This window comes from Marmota flaviventris, chromosome 4, assembly GCF_047511675.1.
Source record: "Marmota flaviventris isolate mMarFla1 chromosome 4, mMarFla1.hap1, whole genome shotgun sequence".
In the NCBI taxonomy this organism is placed as follows: Eukaryota; Metazoa; Chordata; class Mammalia; order Rodentia; family Sciuridae; genus Marmota; species Marmota flaviventris.
The window spans coordinates 135,265,729-135,278,670 of NC_092501.1; the positions used below are offsets into that span (position 1 = coordinate 135,265,729).

The 12,942-nt window shown below is 35.6% G+C and overlaps 1 protein-coding gene across 7 annotated transcripts in view; it reads left to right on the forward strand.

Annotated features, from left to right (window-relative positions):
* Positions 1-1,009: 1,009 nt before the first annotated feature.
* Positions 1,010-12,942, forward strand: part of Supt20h (SPT20 homolog, SAGA complex component) — a 39,926-nt gene continuing 27,993 nt past the window's right edge. For 2 of the 7 annotated variants that reach the window (XM_027928692.3, XM_027928694.3), the window contains exons 1-7: positions 1,014-1,142; positions 3,415-3,505; positions 6,306-6,341; positions 6,910-6,968; positions 7,714-7,780; positions 10,116-10,242; positions 11,123-11,226. In XM_027928692.3, the coding sequence (XP_027784493.3) occupies positions 3,503-3,505; positions 6,306-6,341; positions 6,910-6,968; positions 7,714-7,780; positions 10,116-10,242; positions 11,123-11,226 (396 nt within the window). In that variant the 5' untranslated portion in view covers positions 1,014-1,142; positions 3,415-3,502. Of the gene's footprint in view, positions 1,143-1,234; positions 1,258-1,290; positions 1,386-3,414; positions 3,506-6,305; positions 6,342-6,909; positions 6,969-7,713; positions 7,781-10,112; positions 10,243-11,122; positions 11,227-12,942 lie in introns of those variants that run through there. The other 5 variants (XM_071611538.1, XM_027928693.3, XM_071611535.1 and 2 more) reach the window with 5 other exon arrangements.

The following is a 12,942-nucleotide window of genomic DNA, read 5'->3' on the forward strand; positions in this document are numbered from 1 at the left end:
CTGCAGCCAAATAAAACTGTTTCCTGCTATCTTCTGTGCCTTCTGTCCCTACAACACAACCATGCATTTTTCCTTCTTGGGGAGGCATGGACCCCAATCAGTATGTCCTGATTTTAAAATAGCCTTTTCATAAGTTTCTTAGCAAATATCTACAGGTGCTGTTTGTACTCTGGTGCCCAGGAAGTTACTCAGGAGCCCACTCCCTATCCTTCCTGTCTCCTCCTTCTGCCATCAATATTTGCCATAAAAAAGGAGTGAAGTACTGACATATGCTACAAGATATACAAGGGAAACCCGGAAAAAACCCTCTGTGGAAGGACACAGAAACAAAAAAAAATTCATATATTCCATTTATATGCAATATCCATAATCTGAAAGCTGATTGGCATTTGCCAGAGGTTGGGAGAGAAGAATCGGGTTGGATGGGTTCACGATCTATTTTGGGTCAATGAAAATATTTTGGAACTAGTTAAGAGGTACTGGTAGCACAACACTGTGAATATATTAACTGCCACTGAACTGTACGCGTTAAAATTGTTCATTTGTTGTTAATTTCACAATTAAAAAAAAGAAACATTTATTATTCAATGACCAAGTTACAATTAATTACAACACGCACTGATAATGCAGTTACTAAATTGTGCAATCCATCTCTGGAATGATTTTTCAAAAAAGCATGGAATTCATTGGTACTTAATATTCCTAGGAAGGTTGTACGGTTGTACAGAGTGTGCTATAAGGCTGCCAGGCGAAAAAGATAATTGGCTCTAGAAATTCAACAGGGTCTCTCTCCCGTCCCCCCAAATAACTGCGCTTGCCCGGCCCATTTTGTAGAAGCCGGAAACTGGGCCTGAAAGAATGCTCAACGGCACTGGCCCCCGCGTGGCTCCGGAACCTGAAGTTCCCCGCCCTGGTGGGAATCTGTACACTGCTGCACTTCTAGCCAGGTCTATGTCTTCCGGTCGCGGCCCCGCCTCCCAACCTCACCTCTTCCGTCGGCTCACCGCGCCAGTCGGAAGTGCGGCCTCCTGAACCGGCAGTTGGCTGGGTAGCGGCTGAGCGCCGCTGAAGCGGTGGGTGGGCGTTGGGGCCCAGTGTGGAGGCCCGGCGCAGCCGCGACTGGCTAAAGTGGGTGGTGGCAGGTAGGTGGGCGGGTCTGTGGTGGGCAGGTGGATAAGTTATTTTCGCGAGATCCCAGTTGGGTCAGAGGTGAGGAAGCCGCTTAGTGGGAGGCTTTCCGGATCCCGCGGGAAGAAGGTACTGTGCTCAGTGACCTGGCAGTCCCGGATACGGGCCAACCTTTCCGGAGGACCCCACCCTTGTGTTTTGTGGTGCTGCTAAGCCGCGCTTTTGATTTTAGTTCGACTTTTGAGTTGCAGTTACAGGTATTTTCTGAAAAACTCACAAGAATTTTGCGTAGCTCTTGATCGGGAATGGGTTTCTTGGTGTCCATATTGAAAAAAGGCGTCGCGCCACCGTGGAGTTGGCGTTTTGCGGGTAAAGCCTAAGTTGTTACGGAAGTTGAGTTGGGAGAGACCCAAGTCTATCAGAGAAATAGGTGGAATTGATAGCGATATTTTGAAGCAAATTAATGAATTATTGGACCTTGCCATGGTTACTAGGCTTTCAGAAATGAACTTGCACAATAGTTGCCTCTGAAAGCCATGTCCCTTAGCCACTGTTTAGTGGGAGTACATCAAAGTCTCTAGTGGGACTCGAAATATGCAGTGATTTGCAAAGATTTTCGGAATTAGATTGAGTACAGTGTACTTTGGTTGGTCACCGTGATGTAAAGTTCGATCAAAATTAAAATTATATTATTAGTCTGAGTAAAATCAATTTTTTATTTTAAATGCTTTGCCTGAAAAAAAAAATCTAAAAAAAATGAGTTGATTTGAACGGTGTGAAGGTTGTAATGTTAAAAGGTAAAGTTAAAAATTGTGAAGGCTGAATTCCAGTCTAAGTCTGTGATCTTGAGAAAGTCATTAGTTCTGGGTGCCTTTTCTGTAAAATGGAGGTGTTGATAATGATTATAACAGTTTTCTCATCTATAGGCAGTTTGCTTTCTAAGAGATATACAGTTATTTGTTGGTTTGTGCAAATACTTAAAGTTACCCACCCCCCAATTTAGTAATAACAGATCTTACTATCACATTTTGTCTGTGAGTATAATGTATGTTCATCTCTATTTAGTGACTGGAATTTTTTCACCTTAACCCAATTTCAGCTTAAACCGTCTATGAGCTATTTGAAGGTAGAACTAATGTCATTCTTATTTTTAAATGATTGTTCCTGGTATCTGTACAGTGCTTGTGATGTATTGTTAGCTAAGCTCCCACCCCCACCTCCTTTTTCTTGTTTTCTTTTTTTCAGTTTTTTCTTTAACCTGAATTTGCTAAAGCCTAAGCTTTGGGGTTTACCAAAAAAAAAAAAAAAATAGTTCGTAAAATTATTTACATGTTACCAGAAGTTGTCCTTTAGCTCAGCAACATACATGCAGCAGTAGTTACATGGGTTAGATGAAGAATTAGACTAAGCTTTATTTATCATCACTCTGAGAGCAAACCTGAACCATCTCTGTGGTAGGCAGAGAAGTTACAGCAATGGGCTTCAACACTGGCATTCCCTTTCAGTCACTTAGGGGAACTCAAAGGACTGACCCTTGGAGCCCACTCTAGACCAACTAATCAGAATTGGGGAGATAGGGCATAGGCATCCTATTTAAAGCTCAACAGCTTACTCCACTTTGCAATCTGGATGAGAACCCCTTATTAGAGGAAATAGGTCCTTTAGGAGTCTAAATAGGCCAGAGGGATTGGAGCTCCATCTGAAAAATTTAGCCTGGAGTGTTTAAGGAATATCTTTTTTTTTATCAGCAGGCATAATGAAATCTGTGACTCATAAAGTGAACTGTAGACTGGCTATTAGAATAATCCACAGGAAAAGTAAGAGCACCAGAAGTAATTATGAGAAGAGATTTAAAAAAAAAAACAAAACCACCATTTTTTTTTCCCCAGAGGTGTTTTTTTTTAAAAAAAAATATGAGTAATTATTTTTTCAAAAAAATTTTTTTAGTTGTTGATGGACCTTTATAATATATTTATATGTGGTGCTGAGAATAGAACCTAGCACCTCACCCATGCCAGGCAAGCGCTCTACCACTGAGCCACAGTGCCAGCCCCATGAGTAATGATTTTAACTTGCAAACTGTGTTTGGCCTAACTAGCTAAAACTACTTTTCAGCAATGAATAGATAGGTTGTGGTACATGAATTTTTGTTACAGATTATTTAAAAAATGTGTTGGAAATATATGTGCCTCAAGTTATCTTCCTTGTTAACTACTAAATAATCTTATTAATTTCTCTTTATAGTCTTATGTTAACATGTGGGTTTCATTGTTTTTACTTTCACAGTGTATGACTGATATTAAAGACATGGTTTTCACCTCACTGCATCAACGCACATAGGTTTTCTCTTTTTGGATCCCTATCTTACGCCACAATGGTAAGCTTTGGCTCAGTATGTTCAAGTTTGGATTTTAGAATATTATTTTTGTCTTTATAAATATAAATACCTGTATTATAGATCAAGAAATGCTCTTGTAAGCTGCTTTAGTTATCCTTATTGGGAAATTATTTAGCGGTCATGTATAAAATGTGTGCTCATTTCTCAATTTAGTGTTATTATGATGGTCACATCCAAGTCACATACATAACCTGTGTATTTAAAATTTTATTTCTAACTATTTTGCCATATTCCAAGTCATTGGCAAGGAGGATGGGTATAAATACAAATAGTTTGGGGCCTTGTTGATTTCTCATTTTAAAGTTGTTCTTACCGCCCCCCACCTTCAGTACTGGGATTGAACCCTGGGCACTTTACCACTGAATTCATCCCCAGTGCCACTTACCCTCCACCTTTTTTAAAATTTGAAACAGGGTCTCACTAAGTTGCTGAGGCTGGTTCCAACTTGTAATTCTGCCTCAGCTTTCCTAGTCACTAGGATTATAGGTATGAGTCATTGCACTCTGCTCATTTTTTTTTTAATTTAAAAATAAATGTAACCCTGTTAGTGCATCCAACATTTCAAGTAGCACCAGTGCTAGCCTTCTAGTGTCATATTTCTACTCACTGATTTATAGTCAGAAAGCATTCTTACCTGTAGACACTTAACTTTTGTCATTAAGATGTTAAAGACTTGGGGGGGGGGTACTTTTTAATATTTGAGAAAAGGAGCATTTGAACTGGACACAGTGGCACGCACCTGTACTCCCAGTGATTCCAGAGGCTGAGGCAGGAGGATCTCCAGTTTAAAACCAACTTGGGCAACTTAGATTCTGTCTCAAGAGATAAAAAGGTGTGATTCCCTGACATACTACACAGAAAAGACTAACTACCCAATAGCCGCTGCTAAAGACACGCAGAAGAAAAAGAGGTTTTTAAAGAGAGGTGGTCAGCACTGGAAAGCTGAGTTCAGGATTCTGCTGCTCAGCTATGAGAATCTTTCTAACCAGGCACCTTAGTACGTACTTAAGTCTATTACGTATGCCAGACACAAAGCCAACAGAGAAGTCGAAGTTGTGAAGCTGAGCGACACTTTACCAAACAGCCTCAGGAACCCATTTGCCTAGCTTTTCTGGGACATTGAGTATGTCACCACGCCCACATGCATGGACAGTGCTCACAGTGCTGGATCAGACACTAGATGGGCTCCTGGTTCTGCCATAGTTACTCAAAACCCACTATTATGTATAACTACAATGTACCAATAAAATTTTTCTTAGAAATTTAAAGGAAAAAAAAAAGATGAAAAGGGGTTGGGAACATAACTCAGTGGTAGAGAGCCATAGCTTCAATCCTCACTACTACAAGCAAACAAAAGAAGAGTTTGACAGGAGAGTAAGTGAACACTGAGCACCGTGTTGAATAATCTTTCCTAAAAACTCTGTCACACAAACTTAAAAAGAAACACTTTCCTTTTCCTTTTGGGATCTTACCTATGTGCCCTTGCCCTGTTAGAGAAAAGTAGAACTGTCATACTGGGATTCTGACCTCATATTATATTTTGCATCTCTATTACTTAATGATAATCTTAAGTATTTGAAGGAGTAAGTGAATGAATGAGGCAAAGCATATCTCATTATATGTTCTGAAGTTTTAATTTCAGAAGATGAAATATTTACTTCAGACAACAGATAATTTAAAATTATCCTAAGAGCTTATATTTTATTGTTTACTATAATTTTATATAAACTCACAAAACTTTAAAGTTTTGTGGCCAAAATTTAAAAAAAGACCCTATAGTTGTCAAGAGTATGTATGTTGGGGCTGGAGTTGTGGCTCAGTGGTAGAGTGCTCACCTAGCATGCACAAGGCACTGGGTTCGATCCTCAGCACCACATAAATGTAAAAGATATTGTGTCCACCTGAAACTTAAAAATAAATATTTGAAAAAAAAAGAGTATGTATGTAGAGTACATTTTCTTGGGGAAAATGAGTTATGCTCAAGAGTCTTATTTTGAATCATGGGAACCAGTTTCTCTGGGAAGCTGTTCTTTGATTTTTTTTTTTTTTTTGGTGCTAGAATTGAACCTAGGGGTGCTTAACAACTGAGCCACATCCCTAGCCTTTTTATTTTGAGGCAGAGTCTCCCTAAGTTGCGTAGGGTCTTGCTAAATTGCTAAAACTGGCTTTGAACTTGAACTTGCCATCCTTCTGCCTCAGTGCTGGGATATTTTGTCACATGCAAGTTGGTAGATTGAATTATTGGAATCTAAAACATACTGTAAATAAAAATAGAAAGTTCTGTATCTCTGAAGTTTTGAAAGGACTGTAATTGTGAATGAAAAATACTATGACTCTACATAGTACTTGAAGCACCCTAGAAAAAGAAATCACTAATGGTATATTTATTTAACTTTGTTTGGAACCTAGTATTTTTTATGTGTCTTTAGAAAAGTTTCATAAATAAAGATATAGTTTAACTTTATATTTCTCCCTCTTACCTTAAAATGAGGGTCTATAAGAAGTATATGAAAGATGCAGATCTGTTAATTTCAATTATTGTAGTTGTTATATCCAGCCATTTTATATATTAGCCTCCCAAAAAAACACTTACCCTGTCTAAGGCTATATTTTCTCTTAGTTACATATCTTGATCATTCAGTAGAATGGAGGAGAAAAATAAAGAATACATTGGCCTTATTTCAGAAAATGAAACATTTAAGCACTTAATTAGGAATGTCAAATCCTTATTAAATTAATTTTTTTGTGAAAATAATACTGCCAAATATACTTTTTACAGCAGCAAGCCTTAGAACTAGCTTTGGATCGTGCAGAGGTAAGATACAACTAAATTACATATTAAACTAGTATTGTTTGTAATTGACAAAAAATTCAATTTTAAGAGATTTTTGTGTGTTATCTTCAAAGGAATATTTTAATTAATATAGGACAAGCATGTAGATAATCTGTAAACGTAGAAAAATGTAAGGTGATGTGTGGATCATCTCTTAACTTGGAATCCTCATTTGTTTTTCTATTTTAACAAGTTTTCTAACAGCTAAAAAAAATAGTGCTTGCAATTAGATATACACTTTTCTATACATTAAACATATTCTGAACATTTATAAAACATTGATAATGTTTCTGATCTGTGTAATTACAATTCTTAGAAATTAAATACTGTACTCAACGTTAGTGCAGCATAAATTTCACTTTTTTATAATATTACAAATTAAGCAGGTTTTTGTTTTGTTGGTTTTTTTTGCTGTAAGATATAATTTAACATGAGAGACTTGTGATTAAATGGCCTGTTTAGTTTTGCATATGTTTTAGATATACAGTACTTAATTTGTTCATACACAAAGCAAAAAGCAAACTGTTTTCATAAACTTTTCTTTTTTTAGTATGTCATTGAAAGTGCACGACAAAGACCTCCTAAAAGGAAATATTTATCTAGTGGAAGGTATGAACATTTAATTGATAAAATCTTAAATTCCTTGAAATATGATGTCACCATTCGTTGCTCTTACCCAGATCCGGGCTTGAAATGTTTTAGCTTCTTTGAAGATCCTAATCTGAAAATCTGAAATACTTGAAAATCTGAAACCTTTTACCCTGACATGTGGTCACAAGTGAAAAATTTCATATCTAACCTCATGTGACAGGGCAGATTGTAGGCATACTAAAAATACTGTATGAAACTACCTTCACTTCATTTGTATTAGTGTATATGAAACAAATGATTTTCATTTCTAAGCTAGGGTCTCAAGAAATTATTAGATATATATCAAATATTCCAAATCCTGGAAAAAATCCAAATATTTTGGTCCCAAGCCTTTTAGATAGGAATATTCAATCTGCACTAGTAATTTCTTTCTATTTTGGTGGTAGTGGAAATTGTACTCGGGGGTGTTCTACCGCTGAGATACATCCACAGCCCTTTTTTATTTTTTAATTTTGAGATAGAGTCTCATTGAATTGCAAGACTGGCCTTGAATTGGCAATCTGCCTGCTCAGCCTTCCTAGGTGGTTAGATTATAGACATGTGCCAGGATGCCTGACTGCATTAGTAATATCTAAGTTTTTTTTAAATAACATATCCACCCCAGCTCTGCCCCCAACTTTGGGAATGTGGGGAGATCATTGAAACATTTATTTTATGATGATTAATGTTATTTTGTATATTGTCTTTATTAATTTTTTTCTAGAAAATCTGTATTTCAAAAACTTTATGACTTATATATTGAAGAATGTGAAAAAGAACCTGAGGTTAAGGTAAGTGTGGATTTTTTTATGGTATTGTGGCTTTTGGAATGTGTAGTAGAACAGAGAAATCTGGAGGAATTAGGTTTGAAACAGTTAATGATTTATATTTTTGTGGGTAAACCAACAGTTTTTTCCAACCATACTCTAGTGGGTTCTCAACTTTTCCAGAATCCTGGCTAATCTGGCATCAGGCATAGGTCACCTGCTGAGGTAGGACTAGGAGACAGTGTTAACTAAAAGCAGAATATCTCACTGGCAAGTCATAAGCAAAGCCATAGTATGTATCTTTTGCTGTTTCTTTCCCTGAAGAAGTGATTTGTAAACTTAAGGTAGGAGAAAAGTAACCTGTTTCCTCTTGGTGATTTGCACTAGAAAGTCAAAAACTATTACAGAACATATAGGAAATTCAGATGTTGTAATAAAAAGTGAATTTGGTCACAAAAATATGCTTATGACCTGTTTAATTCATATTTATTTAACATAAAGGTGTCTGCTATAGGAACATGATAAAATTAACTTCTTGATACCTTTTGAACTCTCAGGTTAGAAGGACCTTAAAGGGTTCTATGAACTTCTGTTCTGTCTTTAATTCAAAAATGAATATTGCTGAGTGCGGTAGTGCATATCTGTAATCCCAATGACTCTGGAGCCTGAGGCAGGAGGACTGCAAGGTCAAAACTAGCTTCCACAACTTAGCAAGGCCCTGTCTCAAAATAAAAAATAAAAAGAGCTGAGATGTGTCTCAGTGGTGAAGTGCTCTGGGTTTAATCTTCAGTATCCCCCTCCTCCCAAAAAAGTTAGCATGTCTGACCTAAGCTTTAAACTCTTTACATTCATTAAATTTATAAATATCTTGTGGTATGTTTTTAATATGTTTTATTGAAGCACATGTGACATAGCAATGTATTATATATGTCTAAAGTCTACATTTTCATGTTTTTACATGCATAACATATATACTCCCATGAAACCATTGGCACAATCAGTACAAGTGCACATCTATCACCTCCAAGACAAAACTAAGATAGGGGAGATATGTATATATGTCAAGATTCTCTGACCTACTTCATCTTTTCATAAATGAATCTTTACCGGAACTCATCACACTCATTTGTTTACATTTGTCCATGACTGCGTTTGAGATACAAAGGCAGAATTGAATAATTGAGAACCCAGACAATATGGCTCACAAGCCTAAAATACTATGTGGCCTTTAAAGAAAGGAATTTTCAACTGGTAGTCTTAACTGGGAACCAACATATTTTCTTAAAGAGGTACACATGCTATCAGAATTTATTTTTGTCTTAACTCAAATTATGAAGGTTTTCTCTATCCTCAAAATACTAAAAATTTTTAGGGTTTTTTGTTTTTTGTATCAGGTGTTGAATCCAGGGGTGCTTAACCAATGTTCACATCCCCAGCCCTTTTTATAAAATTTTATTTTGAGACAGTTTTTTGCTAAGTTGCTAAGGCTGACCTTGAACTTGCCAACCTCTCACCTCAGCCTCCTGAGTAGCTGGGATTACAGGCGTGTTCCACTGCGCCTGGCTTTAAATCAAAGTGGTTAAAAGTTGTCTGCCTTTGTGTTTTCATTTTTGGATTGCATAGAGTTCTTATAATATGACGCTAGGAATTTATAATTCTTTCAGTTTAATGTTAGTATATTGTTATGCAGTTAAATATAAGGTACTCAAAACGGTTTTGTTTTTTTTTTTTTTTTTTTTGATTCTACAAAAAACAAATATTCTGTTGGCTCAAGTATCTTTCCTAAATGATACATTTATTGCTCAATTTAAGTGTTTTTTGTTGTTGTTGTTTTTTGGTGTTGGGGATTGAACCCAGGGCCTTGTGCATGAGAGGCAAGCACTCTACCAACTGAGCTGAATCCATAATCCGCTCAATTTAAGTATTTATAGCTGTTTGACATCTGGAACAATGGGACTTAACTAGGTTAATCATACATCTTTCTAAACTTGTGGATTTTGATGTATGTGCATTATATTCCCTGATGGATTTTTAAAAATAATTGAGGTTTTTTAAGATTTTTACTTTCTATTTATATATTTGAAAGTACATATTTTATGTTTGTTTTTATTGTTTTCTAGGTTACCAGTTTTCTTTTTGACATGAATTAATTTTCTAAAATACAGCAATAGAAACAAATTAAGTCTACATTGCTTTCTATGAATAGTGGCCCTCCCTCGTATGATCTTCCCCATATATTCAGGATTATAATGTGGAAGAAGTGCCAAAAGATTATTCAGATAGGATTTTGTCAATTCATAACATTATTTTTCAAGGTTATAATGGATTATTGTCATCAGCTTTGCCTCTTTTAAAGCAGAAATTAAGAAGAAATGTGAACTTGTTAGAGAAGCTTGTTATGCAAGAGACTTTGTCGTGTTTAGTGGTCAATCTATATCCAGGAAATGAGGGATATTCTCTGATGCTCAGGGGAAAAAATGGATCAGGTAAGACCCTACAAAGTATAAATGACACAAAATACCTCTGCCAGGCAGGATGTGCTGCTTTTTAAAATTAGTTTCTTAACCTATTCAGTGGTTTGTCCTTTGAACCAATGATGACTTAGTGATAAAAGCACATTTTTATCTTAAAATTTTCCTTATGATTTTTGGTAGAATGTAAGAAATTACTCTAATACTTATGATTATCCTTCCTGAACATGCATTTGAAAAGTATTCTAATTTTTCTTCGAGAAAGACATGATTTTTAAATAATATCAAAATTTCCTTTTGTTCAGTTGCTGAACAATATTTTAAGATAGCATAAGGTATCTTAAGGTATGTACATTTTTATATATTATTGAGTCTAAAACTTCAAAATTAATCAGACTCACTGCCTTTTGAGTTTTAAAATATACTCAGATTTAACTAAAGAGTCTCCTAAAAAATTCATATTGTAATAATTTGAGTTCTATAAGGAAGTCATGCTAGTCAAGAATTTTTTCTTGTGTTGAAAATTAATTGTAAAATGTAACACCAAGAGAATTCTTTTCTTTGGTCAGATGAGGTACCAAATTGTCATTCTAATTTCCAGACACTAGTCCTCAGTGAACTTTCAATTTCTTTGATCTTGGAGTTTTATCATTTATGATTACTGCTGACTGTGATTTATTGTGATATGCCAGATGTTTTTCCAAAATGTCAGGGTTTTGTCCTCCTCTTTTCTGAAGTGTTATATACAGTATAGTTAACAAGTTTTTTAGTAAATGTGGTTCATTTATAAGGTTTAAAGGTCATTAGGAGAGCCTTTGGCTTTATTTACTTATTTACTGAGAAGCCTTTTGGTGAGTCTAATCATTTTCATATACTTTTATGTTTTAAAATTAAGATTCTGAAACCATTCGACTGCCTTATGAAGAAGGGGAATTACTTGAATACTTAGACGCAGAAGAATTACCTCCTATTTTGGTTGATCTTTTAGAAAAATCTCAGGTATAAATTTTTTCTCTTTAAAATGTCCTGCTGGTACATGATTTATGCCTGTACTCCAGTTACTCAGAAGGCTGAGGCAGGAAGAACTCTTGAGCTATGAGTTAGAGGCCAGCTTTGGCAACATAGCAGAACCCAGTCTCTAAAATAAGTTTTTAAAACTCTGTACATTTATTATATGTATATAATATATACATATTATGCTTTTTAGTATATACGTATGCAAATTTTATATGAATCTAAAGGACCATATGGTTATTTTGTGATAAATTATATTTAATCTTTACCACTGTTCCCAACAGTGTTTAGAACTCGAAATGAGACATTATACATCATTATTTAGAAATTGATTTACTATGGAATATTTAAAATTTTTGCTGTACTGAAATGTACAGATTTAGTCAGTTCTTCTAAAATTGGCTACAACATTTAGATTATTGATTGAAATCTCCCTATAGTTACAATCAAGAAAACATGTAAGAAACTACTCTTGACTATTTGGGTGTGGAGGAGTGGTAACCAGGGATTGAACCCAGGGGTGCTTAACCATTGGGCCACATCCCCAGCCCTTTTGAGACAGTCTTGCTAAGTTGCTTAGGGCCTAAGTTGTTGATGCTGGCTTTGAACTTGTAGTCCTCCTGCCTCAGCCTCCTGAACCAACTGGGATTATGGGTGGGGGGTCACTGTGCCTGGCTTCTTTGGCTATTTATGAAAGTTTTTTTAAATTGGGGACCAAAAACTGGTCTTTACATCTGTAGTTGGTTTTTCTCTCTTCTTTTTATGGTATTAGGGATTGAATTCAGGGGTATTCTACCACTAAGTTACATCCCCAGCCCTTCTTTATATACTATTTTAATATAGGGTCTCTTTAAATATATTGGATACTTCACTGAGAGGAAAGAAAACAACTTCAAATGAGAATTCCCATTTTTCTCCTAAGACTAGTTGACCAATATCACTTTGTCTACACGTTGCCTTTGCCTTTCTATTAAAATAAACAAATGCTATTCCAAAGATGTTCCTTCATTTGTTTTCTAGATCCTTCCTTTTTTCTAGGACTTACAATTATAAACTCTCTTTTCTCTGTTAGATTCAGAATGCAAATATTCTGTATTCTCAGCTTTAAAAAATTCTATCTTGACCCCAATTCCTTCTCCTGCTATTGCTTTATAATTCTTCTTCTCCTGATAGCAAAAGTAATCAGAGTTGTGTATAGTCATCATCTCCTTTCTATCATATTTCACTCTTCTCTACTCACCTTATTTGGCATTTTAACATCTACATTCTATAGAACCTGTTTTGTCAAATCACCAGTGATCTCCATGGCAGGGAATCAATTGATCAGTCTTATGTTCTAAATTGATCTCTTAGCAAAGTTCAATGCAAATAACTATTTTCTTCTTGAAATGCCCTTCTTTGGGCTTCTGCGATATCATATTTCTGGTTTTTTTCTTCCTTATCTATTCCTCCAATTCTCTGCATCATCTTTGTTCCATCCATAAATATGTGTGTTTCATAGTTCTGTCCTAGGCCCTCTGTGCTTTAATTAACAGTCTCCCAAGGTAATCTCAGTTAGTTCCTTGAGTTCTTAAAATGTTAATTAATCCCATGCTTATATGTCTGTTATTATGATCATTCCACCAAGCTTTATACTTACATATTTACTTGGATATATAAGTTCCCCAAACTTAATCTGATGAACACAGAACTTTTTATTTT